General features: G+C 22.3%; 6 protein-coding genes across 6 annotated transcripts; 5 read left to right on the forward strand and 1 right to left on the reverse strand.

The window, feature by feature from the left end:
* Positions 1-35: 35 nt before the first annotated feature.
* PY17X_0309900 (conserved Plasmodium protein, unknown function) lies at positions 36-10,949 on the forward strand (the record flags this gene model as incomplete). The annotated part of the gene is made up of 1 exon (XM_725857.2): positions 36-10,949. One exon carries the CDS (start codon positions 36-38, stop codon positions 10,947-10,949), a length of 10,914 nt encoding a protein of 3,637 aa, XP_730950.2.
* Positions 10,950-11,975: 1,026 nt separating this feature from the next.
* Positions 11,976-13,017, forward strand: PY17X_0310000 (uncharacterized protein; the record flags this gene model as incomplete). The annotated part of the gene is made up of 2 exons (XM_725856.1): positions 11,976-12,190; positions 12,486-13,017. 2 exons carry the CDS (start codon positions 11,976-11,978, stop codon positions 13,015-13,017), a joined length of 747 nt encoding a protein of 248 aa, XP_730949.1.
* Positions 13,018-13,395: 378 nt separating this feature from the next.
* On the reverse strand, positions 13,396-14,445 carry PY17X_0310100 (SRR1-like protein; the record flags this gene model as incomplete). Its single annotated transcript, XM_725855.1, has 1 exon — positions 13,396-14,445. One exon carries the CDS (start codon positions 14,443-14,445, stop codon positions 13,396-13,398), a length of 1,050 nt encoding a protein of 349 aa, XP_730948.1.
* A 747-nt stretch (positions 14,446-15,192) lies between these two features.
* PY17X_0310200 (multidrug efflux pump, putative) lies at positions 15,193-17,205 on the forward strand (the record flags this gene model as incomplete). The annotated part of the gene is made up of 1 exon (XM_022954968.1): positions 15,193-17,205. The coding sequence occupies one exon, from the start codon at positions 15,193-15,195 to the stop codon at positions 17,203-17,205; it is 2,013 nt and encodes a 670-aa protein (XP_022811462.1).
* Positions 17,206-18,015: 810 nt separating this feature from the next.
* PY17X_0310300 (Leu/Phe-tRNA protein transferase) lies at positions 18,016-19,398 on the forward strand (the record flags this gene model as incomplete). The annotated part of the gene is made up of 1 exon (XM_725853.1): positions 18,016-19,398. The coding sequence occupies one exon, from the start codon at positions 18,016-18,018 to the stop codon at positions 19,396-19,398; it is 1,383 nt and encodes a 460-aa protein (XP_730946.1).
* A 1,037-nt stretch (positions 19,399-20,435) lies between these two features.
* On the forward strand, positions 20,436-20,936 carry PY17X_0310400 (conserved protein, unknown function; the record flags this gene model as incomplete). Its single annotated transcript, XM_725852.2, has 1 exon — positions 20,436-20,936. The coding sequence occupies one exon, from the start codon at positions 20,436-20,438 to the stop codon at positions 20,934-20,936; it is 501 nt and encodes a 166-aa protein (XP_730945.2).
* Between the last annotated feature and the right edge of the window lie 897 nt (positions 20,937-21,833).

Genomic DNA, 21,833 nt, shown 5'->3' on the forward strand with positions numbered 1-21,833 from the left:
AAAATAAATAATACAAAAATATTTTTTCAAATAACATGGATGGGAATGATTCTCGATATGATTCAGAAAGTCGTGTCAGCAATGAATCTGAAAATGATGATATAAATTCAAAAAAAAAAAATGAAGAATCTGATCGGGATATTTCGAACGATTCGCAAAGTCGTAGAAGCCAAAGCGGAAGAAGCCAAAGTGATAGAAGCCAAAGCGGTAGAAGCCAAAGCGGCAGAAGCCAAAGCGGTAGAAGCCAAAGCGGCAGAAGCCAAAGTGATAGAAGCCAAAGTGATAGAAGCCATGCATCTGATTCTGATGTAAGTAGAGGAAGCGACAGTCAGGATAGAAGCGTGCCAGAGAGAAAAGTGGAGAGCGATATAGAATGTACTGAAAGAACAGACAAAATTGAAATTAGCGAAGTTAGCGAAGTTGGAAAAATTAGTGAAGTTAGCGAGGTTGGCGAAGTTGGCAAAAATGACGAGGTTGGCGAAGTTAGCGAGGAGCATGAGAGGAAACAGAAGAAAACGAGGAAAAAAAACGCATTGAAAAAATACAGAAAATATTTCACAAAAAAGAAAATTGAAGAAAGCGAAATAAAATCATCATCTGACGAAAACTTCTTTACAGCAGAAAAAAATAATAAAAGAAAAAACGAAGAGCGTTATACTATTAATAATAATGTAGAAAATAATTGTGACATGTCTATATTTAATGATCAACCAATAAATGATTCATTATTTTCACGACCACAAAATGGGTCAGAAACTGAAAAGGGTTCCGAAAAGGGTTCTGAAAAGGGTTCTAGTGATAATATAGACGAATCTATTAACGAAGAAGACACATCTGAATATAAAAAAAGCTCAGAAACATATAGTAGGAAATATACAGATGAAGATGTTAGTAGAAGCATGAGATCGAGTCACAGTTATGATAATAGTAGATACAGTCATAGTTATGATAATAGTAGAGATAGTCATAGTTATAAAAGTGATCGAGAAAATGAAAGCAAATATGATGAAACAGAATCTAAGTCAAGTTATAAAAAAGAGGAAATGCGAAATAAAATAAAAAATGTTAATAAAAAAAGTGAAATATTGTTAAACATGTTATTCAATGCTAATGAAATACATATGAACAAGTCAGGCGATTTAAGAGATGATATAAAGAATAAAAAAGAAAATAAAAATAAACAATTTGAAAATAACCAAAAAATTATTAAAACTATTTTAAATGTTCATGAAAAAAATAAAGCTGATGTTTATTATAGTGAAAATAATTTTACACAAATATACAAAGAAGGAAAAGATGAAAAAGGAGAATCTATAGATAATAAAAAAATAAATAAACATAAAATTGAAAAAAAAAACGAAACAGGGTTTAATAAACAAAATGAAGGAGAAAGACAAATATATGATTTAAGAAATAATGAAAAATATTGTTTTATAAAAGATAAGAATGATTTATTTTTAGGAAATGAAGATGAAGAATTTACTGAAATAAAAAAAAAATATAATAAAATATATGAAAAAAATAAATTAGAAAAAAAAAAAGTAATGAATTTAAATTATATATATAATAAATATAAAATATTATTATCCGAAATAAAATCAAATGAATATATAAATTCTGTAGAAAGAAAATTAAATTTGATCGAAAATTCATTATTTTGTATATCAGATATATATAAAGAAAATAATGATGTAGATGTAGATTCCAAATTAAATATAACACAAAAATTATCAGAATTATTTGAAAATGTTACTGAAAATGTCTTAGATGCATATGATGAAACCATTAAAGGAAAGAATGTTGATAATAATTTAAATATTAATAAAAAAAATAATAATAATGAAAAAAAAAAAAATGAACAATTAAATTTATCTTGTGATTTTAATTTATTTTTAAGAATTTGCAAAATAATTTTAAATGACGAAAATCTAGTATATACAAATAGCAAAAAAAATATAATATTTTATAATAATATATATAAAATAAATTATTTATTTAATTGTGTAAAAAATAATGATATCTTATTTAATGTATATTGTAAAGAATTAATCTGTCCATTTGAAAATTTATTTAAAGGTAATAAAGAAATAAAAAATGAACATGTTAATAAAAATTTAAGCGATAAAAAAAGTCAGATAAAATGGCCAAATTTTTCATATATAAAAAAGGGAATAATTGATAAGATAAATATTTTATGGTTCTATGAAATATATGAAGAAATACATTATTTACATTTATATAATTTAAATAATATAAATAGTAAAATGTTAACTATATCAATAGATTCACCACTCGAATGTATTGATATCGTTTTCTTAAATAGTCTTATTCCTTTAGATTCTTTTTATAATTCCATAAAAAATCATTATTTAATGTTAATCACGGAGCAAACATTTTATTTTTTTAATATTCATTTATATTTCAACTGTGAAGAAGATTATAATATTTCCTTGGGTGAACAATTAATATATCAAAATATATATCCTTTTTATTTTAATATATATTTGTTTCTTTTATTTAAATTACCAAAAGGGTCTAAAAAAAAATTTGAATATATTAAATCTCTTGAAAAAAATGAGCGGATATTTTTAGTCCAAGATGATGGAAATGTACTTGAATTTGTATATGAAAAAGAGGATATTTTAAAGCCTCTTAACATTTTTAAACATATAATAATTAACACATTATCTATATTAGTAAATAAAGTAAATAATGCATTCTTTTCCAATAACAGAAATATAGAATATGATTCGGATAGAGATGAAGAAGATGATGCATACATGGCAAATGATAAAAGTAGATACAAACAACATCTTAACAATCTTAATAAATTAAGATCTTCTTCAAATCGGTCTGTAATTAGTGGATACGATTACACGAATGATAGTAGAGGCAGTTTTGTTGATGAAAATGGTGAAAATGGAAAAAATGGTGGAGACGGTAAAAATGGCAAAAGCGATGGAAACGACGAAAATGATCCATATCTATACCAATATAACAAAAATATATATTGTGATAATATTCAACAACTACCCATAAAATTTTATTTAAAAAAAATAGTAAATCCATATTTTATACCTTATTTTTATTTTCACAAAAATAAAGTAAAAAAAATATTAATAGATAGCGAAAGATCAATATTGTATGTATTATATGAAAACAGTGATTTGTATATAAAACTATTATCAAGCACTTCTAACAAAAATAAAAATTATACATCTGAAACTATTATATTTAGTAAAAGCGATTTAATACGTGAAGTTGGGAATATATTTTTTGTAGATGATACTAAAGCTTTACATCATGATATATATATGGGTGGTAATTCCAATAATAATATGAAAATTTCGAATGATCGAAATTTTTATCCATTAAATATTAACATGGATGGTATTGGAAACTCAGATAATTACATAGATGCTAATAATGTACCTCATTTTGGAGAAACACATTTTAGCAATTCTAACAATTTCGCTAGCTATGGAAATAGAAATATACATAGCAGGCAAGGAATAAATAACCCCATAACAGGAAATTCAAATATGAAAAATAAAAATAATAATAACAATAATAGCAATATTAACAATATTAACAAATTTATGTATCCATCGAATATGGATCAAGGATTACTTAATAAGCTCGAAATAATTGACATCCATATTAATTATGTTTATGAAAGAAATAATATATTTTTAAAAATGATTGATAATAATTTAAATATATATTATATTTCTCTTGTTAAAAATATAGAGAGTAACAGTTTTAAAGTTGTATTGAAAGATTTTCAAAATTACCCTCATAAAAAAGGGCTTAAAATTAATGAAAAGAAATCTCAGGTTGTATTTACACACCAATTAAAAAATTTATTCATTGTTTTGAAAAAAGTTACAAAAGGAAAAAAAAAAAATACTGACGAAAAATCAGGATATTCTGAGAATCACGAAAACGATGAATGGAATGTGACAAAAAAACATGATGGAGTCAACACAAAAAGCCGTGGTATATTTGACAAATCAAATAACTTTGGATTTTCACAACCTCCACCTTTTAAATTTATGGGTGATAATATTATGAACAGTCAGGAAATAAATTATAAAAACAGCGAAAATGAAAAAAAAAAAAAAAATGTTAATAAAAAAATACACAAGCAAGGAAATAAAGATGATGAAATAGATTGGGAAGATGCTCATGGATATTTTGATCCAGAAGACGAAAACAAAGATAAAAATGATGAAATAAATAAACGAATGTCATCAGATAACAAGCAGAATAAAGAAACAGAAGAAGTTTATTATAAATTAAAATTGCTGACCAGTTCAGATGAAAATGGAAATATTCTGAACACTAACCATTCGAGTAACTCACCAAAAAGCAAATTTATTTTTAAAAACGTAAATGAATATATAATAAATGAGGAAATTATTGGAATTATGTATAAAAAAAAAAATTATTATTTTCATGAATTTTTTGAAACAACACAAAAAAATAATGCTATAAAAGATTTATATTTAGATAAAATGAAATATAATAATATTAACGAAATACAAAGTGCAGGTAGAATTGGAAATATTTCCCCAATCAATGCACCTAACTCAAATTTAGGAATGAGCCATCATAATTCAATACCAAATAATTTGATAAATAATTACACACAAAATTCATCTTCGGGTACAACTAATAATATGAATTTTTTAAAAAATGAAAGAAATGGAATACCAATGTATTATTATGATAATTCAAAAAAAAATTTACCATATTATTTAAATAATCAAAATAACTTTATGCCAAATAAAAATAATTTAATTATTAATGACAATTTACTTTTCAAACCCAACGATAGATCTAGTAGTGAACACAAAGATAATTTAAAAAATATTCCTCCTTTCTATTTAAATGAAAATACAGTTAGCGAATATCAAGAATATTATGATGTGTTAATAATAACAAATAAAAGTATATATTATATAAGTAAAAATACAAAAGTTCAAAAAATCGAAAAAATGATAAATAATTATTTACCATATAAAATATCTTTTGAAAATAGAAATATTAAAAATATATTTATCAACGAATTAAAAATTAAAGAAGCCATGATAAATAATGAAAATATAAATTCAGAAAAAAATAATTTTCCACCTCAAATATTAGAAAAACAAGTTCTTGCATATATTAAAGAAAGAGCAAAAAATGGAAATATCCCTTTTAATAAAAATTTAAATGATAATAATATGAACAAAAGTGAAGAGGATAGTACATCAAATTCTATGACAGTTTTTTTGAAAAAAAAAAATGAATACGAATTAGTATATGAATATTTTATAAATCAAATAATACAAATATCAACAAGTGAAGAATTTTTATTTATTATATGGTGTCTTCTTTTAAATCATGTTCATAAATATGAAATCATGTGTTTCAATAATATACACAATGTTGCTGATTCAAGAAATTCAAATATTTCTGGAAAATATTCTGATAATCGATCAAATAATAAAATCGAAGATTTACAAACTTCATATGATTTGGGATTCTCAAAAGGGTATGGTAATAATTATAATTATTCAATACAAGGCAAAAATCAACATAATCGTATTTTCGAACTTAATCAAAATTTTAATACCGTTGGCAAATCTCTAAGTTATAAGCACCCATATAATAGGGTCGAGATAAATAATACTAATTATTCAAACAATAATAATAATAACAGTTTTAAATTAAAGGAAGGAAATCATGACATAGATAATGGACACATCGATTATGACATTTTAAACAGAATCTATAAAAGAACCCCTTTTAAATTTGGGTTCATTGATAATAATGCTGATTATATAATAAAACAAGGGAAATTACAAAAAGCTATGGAATTAGAAATAAAAACAAGAAAGGTAAAAGGGATAAATCATTTATTTAATGATAATATAAATGAATTAGATAATGAAATAGGAAAAAATGTAAATAAAGGAAATATAAATTCAATCGAATCAAAATATCAAGGAATCAATGATAGTATAAATAAAAAAATAGTTTACTCAGATGCTGGATATACAAATTTATATAATATGTATCAAAAAAAGAATACAAGAGATAAATTATTAACATCCGAGAAAAATAAAAGTGGAAATTTTGCATTTGAATATTTAACAAATAAAAATTTTGATATTTTATTTTTAAAAAATGTAAATATGTATAATAGTTCGTTACATATAATTTCAAGAGGGTTATTACTATTGCTTAGTCGATTACTTAAACCTGTTATGTTCATAAATATATTTACCTATGAAAAATATAGAGATACACAATTTTTCAAATTTTTAAATCATAGTAATGAAAAAAAAGAAAATAAATATAATGATGATAATTATGTAGAGCAAAATACGAAATATAGATCCTCTACAAAAGGTATGAAATTTCAAAAAATTGGAGAAAAAAATTCTAAAAATTATGATAAAAATTGTATTTCGATAATATGTAATGACAAAGATGATGAAATTGAGGAAAGCTTTTATAGCATGAAGGATTATTGCATTGTCAGAATAAATGATGATTATATAGCTAATTTTACAAAAAAAGGAAATAAAAAAAGAAAAAGAAATATATATGAAAGTAATGATATATTAATACTTAAAGGAGTTGTTCCTTTAGATTGTTGTCTTAATTTAATTGAAAAATTAAAATGTTTAAGTATATGTGTAAGTATAGTATTAACAAATTTATTAAAAAGAAAAAAAGATTATACAAATAAAATGAAAGGAATCACCGATGTTTCAATTATTAATATATACTATGATTATACAGTTATAATGGTAAATGAGATAAATGAATTTTATTCAGTTTTAAATTTTATTAATTTTAGTATAGAATATTTATTAATATATTGTATCATTATTTGCGATTATTATAGATGTAAAAAAATTATTAAAAAAAAAAATGTCGAAAAAAAAAAAAATAATTTTTTATATTTGCCAAGTAGCTTATTTGATTTATTAATCAAATGTAATTTTTTAAAGGTTTATATGAGTAAAACTTATAGAGAAATATTAAAACAATGTTTATTTTATTTAATCAAATCTGGAAAATATATACCTGTAGATTTTTTTCAAGGATATATAATACACAAAACTGAGTTCCTTGCACTTTTTTTAATAAAAAAAATTGAAGAGGAAATTTTTTTAAAAAAAAAAATGAAAATTAAAGATAATTTTGAATATTACAAAAATGATGGACGTTATGATACAAAATATGATGAATTTCTTGCATCTGAAAAAAGAGCAGAACATTTCATAAATGCAAATTTAAAAGATTCTCTTGTAAATATAAATATATTTAAATTAGTTATTTTGTTATATAAAGCAGATTATTACAGATGTGCTAGCACATTGATATCTTTTTATATAGATTCATATTATAAGACATTACCAACTGATGAGAAAGATGTGAACAAGGATAATCAAAATGGAAATAACAGAAATTCTAGATATGGTCATTATATTGATATAAATTTAAATATATATAATTATGAAAATATGTTATTTGGTAATAATAATAATAATGAACATATAGATAATAAAATTGGTGGAATATACAACAATGAAATGGTTATTTCAAATATTGGAATAAAATATAATAAATATTTTTATGATTTATATACATCTTGTTTTTTACCTGTTGATAAGATTGTACATGTAAATTATTTAAAATATTTATTTAAACATGATGAAAAAAAAAAAAATAAAATAAAAAGATTTTTAATAACATTGTTAGAATATTCAAATGATATTAATTTTCATTTTTTTATTTTTAATTTAATTTTGTATAAATGCAAAAATGAATTTCCATGTTCTATTTTTGATTTCACAATTTCCCCATATTTATATTTTTATGTCAAGCTTAATGAAATGAATATTAAAGATGCATATATATATTATTTTAAAGAATTAAAATATCAAGATATTGTTATATTTTTTTCAAGAAAAGCATTTAGAAAATGGGACATATCACCAGATAATATAACATCTTTAAAATTAATTTCAAAAATATTAAATTTTAAAAAAAATAATATAATAAATAAAAATGAAAGATCAAAAGATTCTCATAATAATTCAGTTCGAAAAATCGAAAATTTAGACAAATCAAAAATAGATAATCAATATGTAACAAAAGAGAAACAATTTGATATAGAACATGATAAGATTAATAAAAATTTGGGTGATAATTTCCTAGATCCATCATCTCATTTTTCTGTTAAAATGGCTAGCCAAAATAAAAATTATGAACAAGCAATGAATGCAAATAAAAATTATGAACAAGCAATGAATGCAAATAAAAATTATGAACAAGCAATAAATATAAATAAAAATATCCTTTTAAATGAGCTAGCTAGAAATAATTATCTTTTTGAAAACAATTTTATTGATAATAATAATTTAACAAAAAACCCATTATATAACAACGAAACAAAAGAAATATTTTGTAGTATTTACAAATATTTATTTCGTATTATTTCTTATCCTAGTTTAAAAAATAGATTAGAATATATTGATAATTGCATGAAAGCGAAAATTTTTTTTATTCAAAAAATTTTTTATTTTAAAAACAAACAAAATAAAAACGAGGGACAAAATAGTATACCAATTAATTATATAAATGGTGAGATATATGGATCTAACTCTGAAATAAAAAATAAAAATACAGATTATAATAGATCAGAATCTGGGCGACGAAATGGTAATAAAAAAAATAATAATGAATATTTCATAAATGATCAAGTTGTTAAGGTTCCAGGAAATGGAAAATATTCGAGTGTACAAGACATATTAAATATTAACTGTTATTTGAAAAAAGAAGTTTTAAAAAATTATTATTTAGTAGACAAAACAATATCTTATGATAATATATATTCAAATAGTATAAAATTACTTTTTGCAAATAATAAATGTCTTTTTAAATTAAAAGATGAATATATATCGAATCATAATAATTATTATTTAAATTTAAAAGATATAAAAAAATATAGAACTTCATTAAATTATCAGAAAATGTTATTTTACGAAATTGTTAACTTATTTGTATTTTATGTCTATAAATTTTGTGATTGGAATTTTTTAAAAAATTATTTTGATATACTTATAAATGGATCTAAAGAAGATGTACAAAAGGTTCTAGAACATTTTAATAATATTAATAATGAAGAAATAGATGTAATTAATAAATCTTTTTCAAACATGTATAATTATCTATGTCGAAATAAATATGAATATGTTAATGATATAATAAATGATTATAATCAAAAAATTAAAAATATAAAATTTAAAATTAACATATCGAGAATAATAGACATAATTGATACATTTAAAGAATATTTAATTGTGATTCAAACAAATATATATACAAAAGAAGAATTAAAAAATAATATATTTATTAAAAGTAATTTTTTATTTAAAAATTTTTTACCATCTTTTAATTTACTAAAATTAATAATTTTATGTGATAAAAAAAAAGAAAAAATTGATAATTTAAATAATAATTGTTTTTCCACAGTAAATGCAATGTTAAAAAGAGATCCAAAATGTAACTCTTTTTATTTTTCAAATTATTCTTTTTGTTTTGAAAGATTAATAGATTTATCATTATCTTTAGCTATCTGTTTTGAAGATGTACATTTTATTATTAATTATATTGGAGATATATTAAAACTATATGATCAGAATTTTAACATTTCATTATATTTATTAGTTGTTTTAAAATTACACAAATTTATTAACAATTTATTTGAAATAAAAAAAATACGTCTCCTTTTAAAAAAAAAAATCGATTATATCAAATCTCAAAAATATAATGAACCAATGAGATTAATCTATTTTTTAAATTGTATACCATTAATTTATCTCGACCCACAAATGAATGTTATTTTAATAAATGAGTCATATGAATATAAAGGGAATCAAGATAAAATTATATTTTCGAAATTATCTCCATTTTCTTTAATTTCGAAAATGGTAAATAACCAATTAAGAAGTGTCTATTCATATCACGACTACACAGATAACTATAACGACATCGAGGAGGAAGAGTTAGGAGGCGCGAAAAGCGAAAGTAACAATGGTAAAGGCGAGAACGATAGCGGAGGTGAGAACGGTAGCGAACCAAATTATGTAGACACTTTGAAGAAAAAAATAAAATCGGGTGATACCACTTCAATAGGGAAAGAGTGTAGAAAAGCATTATATTACCTGTATAATGTTAATTACACTTTTAATGAGGGAAATGATAATTTAGGAAAGAAAGGAAATTATCCAGAAGCTATTGTTTTAAGCCATCATAACTATTGTTTCTATATAACATGGATATCAAATCTTCTTTTAAATCATAAAGTCGATTATAAATCACTAATAAATGTTTATTTAAAAATTCATAACAATTTAAAACATAAAAAAGCATCAAATTTAGAAGAACATGAAATATCTATAATTATTTATTATTTATTTACAATGTGGATAAATGGTGATAAAAATAATAGTTCTTTCTTTTTTTATAACGAAGATCCAAGTTATAATGAAAAAAATAATATTGGATATTTTTTAAAAGATAGATATGGAAAATTAGAATATGTTAATAATTATTCATTGATAACATTATTAAAAGAATTGTTATCTAGAGCAGAATTTTATTTTGAATACACATCAGATGCAGCATCTAGAAATTATGATATTAGTTGTATAATTTTAGATTCATCTATATATGATCATGATAATTTTAAAAAATCGTCTGTTGATATTTTAGCAAAATTTTTTGATGAAATATATCTAACCTTTAACGATGTACTTACAAAAATACCATTTTTAAATCATATTATTGAATTTCAAAATATACACGAATTTTTAAAGAAATTCAAAATATATCTGGAAGAAATAACATACAAGGTTGCTCTTAGCGAGCAAGCTTACATTTGAAAAGTTGGTCTAAGTTAGAGGAGCAGCAAGAACCGTTCATTTCGCTTTGTTTTACTTTATTTTTCAACTTTTTCAACTTTTTTTTTTTTTTTTTTACTTTATTTTTCACTTTATTTTCATCCCACTGTTTATTGCTTATTACATGACTTGCAACCAGCAACTGTAAAATTAAAAAAAAAAAAAAAAAAAAAAATATATATATATATATATATATATATTATATATATATATGACACAACCCTTTAAAATGTAATTTGGGGAATTCCCATAAATTCGCATCCATTCACATCATTTTTAAAATTAAAATAAAATTCTTCATTTTATTTGACCAGTTAGGCCTTTCGATAAAAAAATTGAAAAGTGTGGATAAATAAAAATTTTATTTATACACAAAATATATATTTTTCTCCTTTTCAATATCTTCACTATTTCAAGGGAAATTTTTTTAATTTAAATAATTATTGTTACATATTATGTATTTTTTTAAACATATTAATTTTGTCAAAATTTTCTGGTAATTTTCTGGTAATTTTTTTTTTTTTTTTTTTTTTTCTGATAATTTTTGTTTTGCCGATTTTGCTTTTTTTTTACCGCTTACAACAGTTGCAAAACTGTACCCTTTTTTAAGGAAATAAAAAAAATTGTTAAAAGATTGCACATATATTTATTTACCTGTTTTTTCTATTAATATTGTCGGAAACAAAATTATAATTAATTTATCGTATATTTATATATACTACTAAATAGTAATAAATTGAACATTTTGTATGATGTCGCAAAAAAATTTTATTTCTCCAAATATTCTTTTATTTTTTTTTTTTTTTTTTAATACAAGCTTTTTCCGTTTTTTTATATATACATATAAATAACCATTATTTTTTTATTTTTTTTTTCATAATTTTTACTTTTTCTCTAGTTTTACAACCAAATGTGTAATTCCCATAATATTTGTGTAATACTTAATTAATATTTCCATATGAGAAAACATGATAAAAAAAAAAATTTTTCTTTTATTATTTTAATGTGATGACAAACCGCCGAATAGTGTTGTTTTTTTTTTTCTTCTTTTTTTTAATGCAAAAAAAAAGTAGCCAATATTATAGAGATCATTCGAAAATAAATTATATTGATACCGACGAATATGAAAATAAAAATAAAAGAAAAAGAGATTCATATATGAAACCTGATGTTGGTGCAGACACATGTGTAATATTTTCTGCTGAGGAAGGAGATCCACATAAGTAATTATTTAAAATTTGTATTTTTACCAAAAATAAATATCCATAAATATGTAACAATTTTGCTTACATGAGTATAAAATGCTGTATCGAATGTTTTCCAATTGTTCTAAATCCTGCCCCTTTAACTTGTTCACTCTTTTAAACAATTTTTATGTGATAGCCATTTTTAATTTTCACTTCAAACCAGTGTGCATAACCTTTATATCCAAAATGCGTGTTTTTACCTGAACAAGTCATAATTTTTCCATAAATTTATGTACACACATGTATGTATATATATATTTTTTTTTTATAGCTGCTGGTGCCCAAGAGGATATATTATGTGCAGTGAAGAAGATGTTACTGATTTGCAAACAAAGCTCGAAAAAATTAAAGATAAAAATACAAAAAGCAAATTAACCCCATCATGGGTTAAAATATTATGTGACAATTCTAAGGAATATGGTTTTAAAAATATGTCGGTAGTTATAGATTATGAGCTAGCTGTTATATGCAAAGACATGTCTAATAAAGAAAACCCCGACTTTGAAATCATAGGAGCATCTGGTTATATTCCTAACGAAATTGTTATTAAAGAAACAAAAGCAGATCCAACATATGTTCCTCGTAAATGTACTGTTAATAATTTTTATTTATGTAAAAAAGTGGAAAATGATAATGTTAATTGCCAGTATAGTCATTGGTCTAATTGGACCCCATGTATAGATAAAAAACAAAAAAGAATGAAAAAAATTGTTCGTTCAAATCAAAATAATACAAACTTTTGTTTATGGAATAATAAAAAAGTTCCAAGAAGCATAATAGAGCAAACCCGATCGTGTGAATAAAATATAAGTTTTTTTTTTTTTTTTTTTTTTGTTATACGAAAGATAGAGAAAAAAAATAGTGTCAAAATTGTAATAAATATATGAGCATTTTTATACTCATATTTTAAAACTTATATATATACACACTGAAAATATCGTTTTAACATTTTTAATAATTTTTATATCCTCTTTTTAAATGCGTAAGCAATCTCATACTTTAAATATTTTTAGTATTTTTTTTTTAATTTAAAAATGTGTGATGTTTGTATATGCATGCATTTGTATGTTAACATTTGATGGAAACATTTATAAACTAATAAAATTAAAAAAAAAAATAAAATAATTATCATAATTATTACTAAAAAAAAAGAAGCATAAATCAAGAAAAATATAATTTATTCATTTTTTTTTTCCCGTTGTGTGTGCAAGTAAAGAATTATAAATATTAAGCCAAAAAATGAATTGGTCAGGTAATTTTTGAAAAGTTATAATAGATAGGTCATTAAAAGCATGTACTTGTTCAGAACAAATAGGAAATTTTATTTCATTTAAAAAGTTTAATATATAAAATATAAAATGTGAATATTTAAAATTTTTTTTCACTTTATTTAAATGTGTAATATCCCATTTAATATTTTCTGATTGTTCATTTTTTTGTAATAATTCAATAGCAAAACTTGGAATTCCAAAAGGCTTATGTTGATATATATGATCTTTGTAATAATCAAAACTATTCCCAATATATATTGTTTTTTCAGGGATTAATAAAAAATTCATATTAGGATAACTCAATTTTTCATAAATAAATATATTGTATAAAACTTCACCATATAGACTTATATCACAATGTGGCATAAATAATAGAACATTTTCGTTTTCCTTCAAATTACATACTGTTATTTCTTTTTCATTTTCAGCTAGCTGTTTTGATATACTTGTATATGAACTAAGAACCTGAACGTTCAGAATTTTGTACACATTTAAATCAGTATTACTAATTTTTGGGTCATATATATATATATGCTTAATATTATAATTTTTTGAAACCAATAATATAAATGCTAATTGATACATACATGCATTTTTATTATTGAGATTTATGTCTGTTAAAGAACCTAAACCTAAGCAAATAGCGGATTGTATTATTATATTTTCTTTTTTAATCTCTTTAAATTTTTTTTTAAAATTTTCGAAAAATACACTTTTTTCTAAACTGTTCATAATTTTTTTAACTCCATTATGAACATGTTCTACATATTTATTTTTATCGTATGTTTTTTTTTTCTGTTTTTCATATATCTCACTAATATCGTTAATATCATTAATATCACTAATGTTTTTATCATCCAATTCATCCTTGTTCAAACCCTCTTTCGCTTCATTTTTTATCCATATTTTTTTTTTATTTAGGGTTTTGTGTTTTTGAGGTACATTTATCCATCCATCCATTTAAAAAAAATAAATATTTACTGACAAAATAGTCTTGAAAATGTAATTTTTTTTTTTTTTTTTTTTTTTAAATATATACATATTAAAAGGCGTTAGTTGCTGGGTCCAGTTGAAATATTTACACAATTTATGTATAATACTTAATGGCATCAATATGTATGTAGTATGTAGTATATAATATATATATGCACATGTTTTTAATATATTTATTTCATTTTACAAATATAACACTCCAGTTTTATACTCTCACAGCTTGAATAAAGAAATGTAAAATATACCATAAAAGGGAAGCGTATACTGCATATACATACATACTACATATTTTAAATCAACAATATTTGCCATGAGAAATTGTAGATATATATTGCAAATGTGCTATCTGTTCATTTTTATAAAAGTGTATTAATCAACAAAAAATAAATATACTATACCGGTATCGCTATATATATTTTTTTTTTAATAATTAAGTTGTATAATAAATATGAACAGTCATAAATAAATGTATATTTGAAGAATGTGAAACTAAAGGTTGGAAAAAATGGTGATAAAATATGCACATATAAATTTAAGTTATACATCTTTTTTTAAATATGTTAATTCCAAAATAGTTAAAAACAACATAGATTCAAGTTTTATTATTTGAAAAAAAAAAAAAAAAAAAAAAAAAAAAAAAACCAAAACTAATTCTAAATGTTGTATTATTGAAATATAGAAAGTTTGGAAGAAATAAAAATATGAACAATAATTATGGTGGGTGTGTTGAGATTGAAGGGTTCTAACCACATCTCACATCTTGAGGAACATAATAAAAATGATCACACAAATTATCACATAAATGATCACACAAATTATCACACAAATTATCACACAAATTATCACATAAATTATCACATAAATTATCACGCAAATGGTCACCAACAAATATCTCCATCCAAAGATATCAGAGTTGGAAATAAAAAAAAAAAAAGAAAAAAAAGTAGCAATTGTGTAGAATCAAATCGAAATAAAATAATAGAAATGACCCAAAACGAGGACAAAATGAATTATGATAATATAAAATATTCAGATTTAAAAAAAAAAAAAAAAAAAAAAAAAAATTTTTCTAAAATTTTTGTTAAAACGATAAATATGTTATTTAAAGAAATTTTTGTAAAATCGTTTCAAACAATGTTATCATATGCTATAACATCATCATTTTTTATTTTATTAAATGTATATATGTCTAATAGTTGTAAATATGAAGAAATGGCTGGATTTGGTATATCTTTATCTATTATATCTTTGTTAAATTCGGTAGTAGAAGGGTTTTGTAGTAGTTTAGATTATTTTTGTAGTCAATCTATTGGAATGAAATGTATATATAATTCTTTTTTATTTTTAAATAGTGCATATTTTTTATTTTTTATTTTTTATATATTACTTATTTTTATATTTTTTTTAATCAAATTTTTAATTTATTATGCAATAGATCTTAAATATATTAACATTTTCATGGATAATAATGTTACACAAATATATTACTATAAAATAATGATAGTATTTTTTTCAAGTTTCAAAATTTTATTATTTTCATTTTATCCATATTTTTTATTTGAATCTACTAGACGATTTTTAATTTTGCATAATAATATTTATCCAAGTTTATTTACATCTTTTCTTTCATTTTGTGTATTAAATTTTTTATGTTATATTTTTGTTTTTATATTTTCTATGACTCATTTTGGTGTATCTTTAGCATGGCTTATAACAAATATTATTAGTTGTTTTTTTATTTTATATTTTTTGAGAAATTATATTCAAGAGTGTTCATTACTTTTAGAGTTAGATGTTAGAACCCCTTTTCTGTCTCCAAAATGTAAATCTGAAGAAAATATCATAGAACCCATTTTTACTTGTTCAATAAATAATATAGATGCACACCAATATATTCAAAATAAAAATGAACATTACCATATTTTAGATATTGAAAAAAAAACAAATTTAAATAAAAATGATGTAAATATATTTTTATCAAAAAATCAAGTATGCAAAATAATTTTTTTATTTTTTCATATTCCCTCAAAAAATATTAGAAATAAATTTTTAAACATAACAAAAACAAATATTAAAAATATATTTTTTGAAATATTATCATTTGAAATGCAGTTACTTGAATCAGCATATTTAAATTTAACATCGGTTGCAGTGTTTATTCAAATAAATAATATGATGGGTCTTGTTTATAATGTATCACATTCTTATGGTATATTTTTAGCAAAACTTATGGGAATATATATATCTCGAAAAAAGAGAATACAAGAAAATTCCCCAAAAAATAATAAAAATTTATCAGATTTTATAGATACAAATATAGAATCAATTTTTTTAGATAAAATACAATTAGCAATTTCATTTATTTTATTATTATTATTTCTTTATATTTCTTTAGCAATTATATATATATATCATGAACAAATTATCACATTTTTTTACACTAATATAGAAATAAGGAATTATTTAATTAAAAATTTTTTTATAATAACAATTCAGTTCCTTTTAGAAGTTTTGGCAGCTTTCCTAAATAATATAATAAAGGGAATGGGATTACAAGATAAAATATCTTTTTTTACATTTATAAATTTTATGTTATTAATGCAACCATTAGGTCTTATTTTAACTTTTTTTTTTTCTTTAGATATTTATGGGTTTGTATATTCAACTATAATTAGCATGACAATTCAAATTTGTTATTTATCCGCATTTATATTTAAAGCTCTTTAAATTTACCGACAAAATAATCGTGACTCAAAATTTTTCACATCTTTATAATTCTTCACTTTTTTATACACTTCATATCTTCAGATAATATCTATAATTCTCCACTTGCTCATATAATTATGTACACACCTTTTCTCTTTTATGTTTTTACGATTCCCATTCCTCTCAGTTGTACTTTCGCATCATTTTGTATTATCTTTATTTTTGTTCTATTTTTATTTTTGCTCTATTTTTATTTTTATTATTTTTTTTATTATTTTTATTTTTTTTTACTTTAACTCCGAAATAACTCTACATTTCCAACATCCCCAAATTGGTCAATTTTAAATACCATCTTTGAATATTCATTTATTTATTTTTTTTTTTTTTTTTTTTTTTTTTTTAATTCTCCAATTTTTTTTTTTTTTTTTTTTTTTTTCGCAAACAAAAAGGAATATAGTGCACGCAAGCTAGCATGTGGCATATTTTTTTTTTTCATTTTGTCAAAAAAATATTTTAAGAAATGAAATATAAAAAGAATAACTATCCTGCTTATTAAATAGAGAAGTAAATATACATTTATTTTTTTATTTTTTACATTTTTTTATTTTTATTTACATTTTTTTTTTTTTTTTTTTTTTTATTACATTCAAAACGATGTAATTTTCCAAAAATAAATTTATTGTATATCCATGAAAATATAATAATACATTTAGTAAATAGTACTTACAAATTGTTTTAGCTAAAATTAAATTTGCCATAACATAATAGCTCGATTCCAACAATATATAGAATACAATTTGAAGTATTAGAGACTCGACCCGATGCACAAGCATGGAAAGTGGGGAAGTGAAAAATGGGGAAGTGAAAAATGGGGAAGTGAAAAATGGGGAAGTGAAAAATGGGGAAGTGAAAAATGGGCAAGTGAAAAATGGGGAAGTGGAAAGTGGGGAAGTGAAAAGTGGGGAAGTGAAAAGTGGGGAAGTGAAAAGTGGGGAAGTGAAAAGTGGGGAAGTGAAAAGTGGGGAAGTGAAAAATGGGCAAGTGGTTGAGGAAGTGAAAAATGGGCAAGTGGTTGAGGAAGTGAAAAATGGGCAAGTGGTTGAGGAAGTGGGTGAGGAAGTGGGTGAGGAAGTGGTTGAGGAAGTGGGTGAAGTGAACGAGAAAGTGAAAAATGGGGAAGTGGGTAACGATGAGAGTGATGTGAGTGACGATGTGAGTAAGGATCCGAGTGTGGAAGATTCGAGTGATGAGGAAATGAGTGAGGATGAAGTGAGTGAGGATGAAAGCCATTTGGTTGGGAATGTAAATGTAAATGATATAATTGAAATAATTTCAGACAATGAACCTGAAACATTAACAAAAATATTTAATGTGATGGCAGAAAATAGGTGCTTAAAATATTATCCATTAATTACCCCATATCACAATATTGAAAAATTAATAGATATATTGTTAGATGTAAATTATGAATATGAGAATACATGGTGTGTACATTATCATGCTAAATTTATTTGTAAATTATTTTACGAGGGTTTAATACCAGTTGCTAACAAACAAAAGATTCGTTATATGAAAGATTTAAAAATTAGAATGTATAGAGAATATTTATTAATACCAAAAATTCATTTTATTCGATCTTGTATGCATCCAAGTGAAATACATATATCAAAAAAAGTTAAAAAAAAATGTAAACAATTTTATATTACTATAAATAAAGATTTTGATGGAGTAGTTAATGGTATTATAGAAAAACATGGACAAAATTGGCTATACCCTTTTATACAAAAAGAATTTAAGAAAATATTTGAAAAAAAAGTTAAATATAAAAATGTTCAAATGCATTCTATTGAGTTATGGCATGAAAATGAATTGGTTGCTGGAGAATTAGGAAATACAGTTGGTTCTGTTTATACAAGCTTAACTGGGTTTCAAAGAAAAAATTCAGCAGGAACAATACAATTATGTGCTTTAGCAAAATTATTAGAATTTCAAAATTTTCAATTATGGGACCTAGGAATGTTATTACCTTATAAAAAGGAAATTGGATCTAAAGAAATTCCAATGAAAGAATTTTTTGATAAACATAGAAAATTCAAATATATAGATGCAGAATTTAAAGTTCCATTTATGGATAAACTTAATTGTGCAGTATTAATACGAGGTATCGACCCGTCTGACCCTACTATACAATTAACCCAACCCAATCCCACATAAAAAACAGCCAAATAAACAGCCAAATAAACAGCCAAATAAACAGCCAAACGAACAGCCAAACGAACAGCCAAACGAACAGCCAAACGAACAGCCAAACGAACAGCCAAGCGAACAAACTTGGACACTTATTTTGTCCTGGCATTTATATCCTTATAAAATATATATTTCATATTTTTTTGTAGTTTAAAGAATGAATTAAACAGAAATGCATTTTATATGTTTGTGTATGTGTGCATTTATGAAAATATGCACATTTTATATCATTTTAAGTTTTTTTCATTTTTTTATATTTATATCCCTAAACACTTTTTTATTTTTTTTGTTTCTATATCTTATTATATAGATTTACACAATCATGTATATATTAAGAGAAAACTATTTTAAATTAAATATCACCATAAGCTTATGTGTTATCGGGTTTTCATGTATCATTTTTATAAAAAAATAAAAAAATAAAAATAAAAAAAAAAATAATAAAAAAATAAAAAAAAATAAATAAAAAAATGGAGAATTCAAAAAAATAAGAATAAAAATGGAGAATTAAAAAAAATAAGAATAAAAATAAAAAAATGGAAAATTTCGTGGGGGACTATTTATATACAACACCACACTTTTATCGACATATAATTTAAAAATAATTCGACCCATATCCTAATTTTTGCAAAATTATATTTTACTCATTAATAGAAATTATCATAACTATATATATGGTCAGCACACGACTCTTTTTTTCCATTTCGACATTTTTCAAATATGTAAAAAAAAAAGCGAAAAATATAATTTGGAAATATATTAAAGAAGCGGTGACCATCTTTCACATACTTTCGCACTTCTTAAAATCTTTACACTCTTTTTCAAATTATTTTATAGAAAAATATAGTTAGGCCAAACCAAAAAAAACAAAGCAAAACAAAGCACATGACTACTTACCAAAACAAAGCACATGACTACTTACCAAAACAAAGCACATGACTACTTACCAAAACAAAGCACATGACTACTTACCAAAACAAAGCACGTGACTACTTACCAAAACAATGAAAGCATATGACTATTTTATCAAAGCAAAGCAAAATGTAAATAAATTTTTATTTTGGTATAAAACATCCAGTATAGGGCATCGGAATTTTGTATGGTTATTTGTTGGGTGTGTTTGTGGATATATATATGGAAAAATTGAATATAATAATAAAAAAAAAGGAAAAGGAATATATGGAGACTTAATATGTGTAGATGAATATATAATTAACAAAAAAAATATAATGAATTTTGAAAAAAATTATAATAAATTAAATATTTATGCATTTAAAAATAGAGGATATGAACATACTAAACTATTTAAGGCTATAAATTGGGAAAATTCTCCTTTAAGTTATTTACAATTACGATTATGGAGAGACAAACAAAGTTATGATAATTATTTAAAAAATAAACAAATAAATGAATTATTAGATAATGTAAAAAAAGAATGTAATTCTTATACAAGTAGCATTTACGAAACAATTGTTGATGACTCTATAGTTCGAATTATACAATAAATTTACACTAAATTCATATTACCATATTTTTTACTTATTATTATAAGCTTATTTAGGATTCTTCTCATAAATTGCACACACATATTTACACACATGAATAATTTAAAACAAATGAATAAATTCTATAAAATAATTATCCATTCAAATTTTTATTTTTAAAATGGAGACCTTATTAATTGACTACAATAGAAATATTACCAAATAGTATGTTGCTTATATCTACATTTGTTTTGTTTTTTTTAATCAAATTAAAAGTAATAGATATATATATTTCTAACAATTATTTATTAATTTAATTTAATTGTTTTATCCCGATTTTTCCCATTTAGAAATTATTCTTTTTTTTTTTTTTTTTGAAAAACTTTATCCATAATTTAATCTTTCAAGCTAATTTATTTAAAACCTTTATGAGTTGCAATATATGCATGTACAATACATATTAGTAATATGATAAACAAAAGAAAAATAATATATTTTATATAAATGTTATATTTATTAATTCCATAAACAAATGAATGAACTTATTTTTGTACAAATTTATTATAACAACTAATTAGGTATATTTAAAAGGTGTTAGTACCTATGAATGGAATAAAAGCTAACTATTATTCTAGCCATTTTATGTATTTTTTTTTCTGACTTGTTAAGGTAAATTTTGTTCATAAAAAATGTGTACAGAATTGTTAAAAAAATTAAAAGAAAATAGTGATCTGAATTCGTATTCCCACATATATATATATACATACATGTATACCTATATATAGGATTATATCTATACATATAAACAAAGACATATATACATGTTTATATGTTACGGAATAAAACTGGAGTTAGCTTCAGATTTTCAAACGACATTATTCTACTAACCTCAAACAGCCATTTTGTTAAAAAAAAAAA

The sequence above is a fragment of the Plasmodium yoelii genome (genome assembly GCF_900002385.2).
Source record: "Plasmodium yoelii strain 17X genome assembly, chromosome: 3".
NCBI lineage: Eukaryota > Apicomplexa > Aconoidasida > Haemosporida > Plasmodiidae > Plasmodium > Plasmodium yoelii.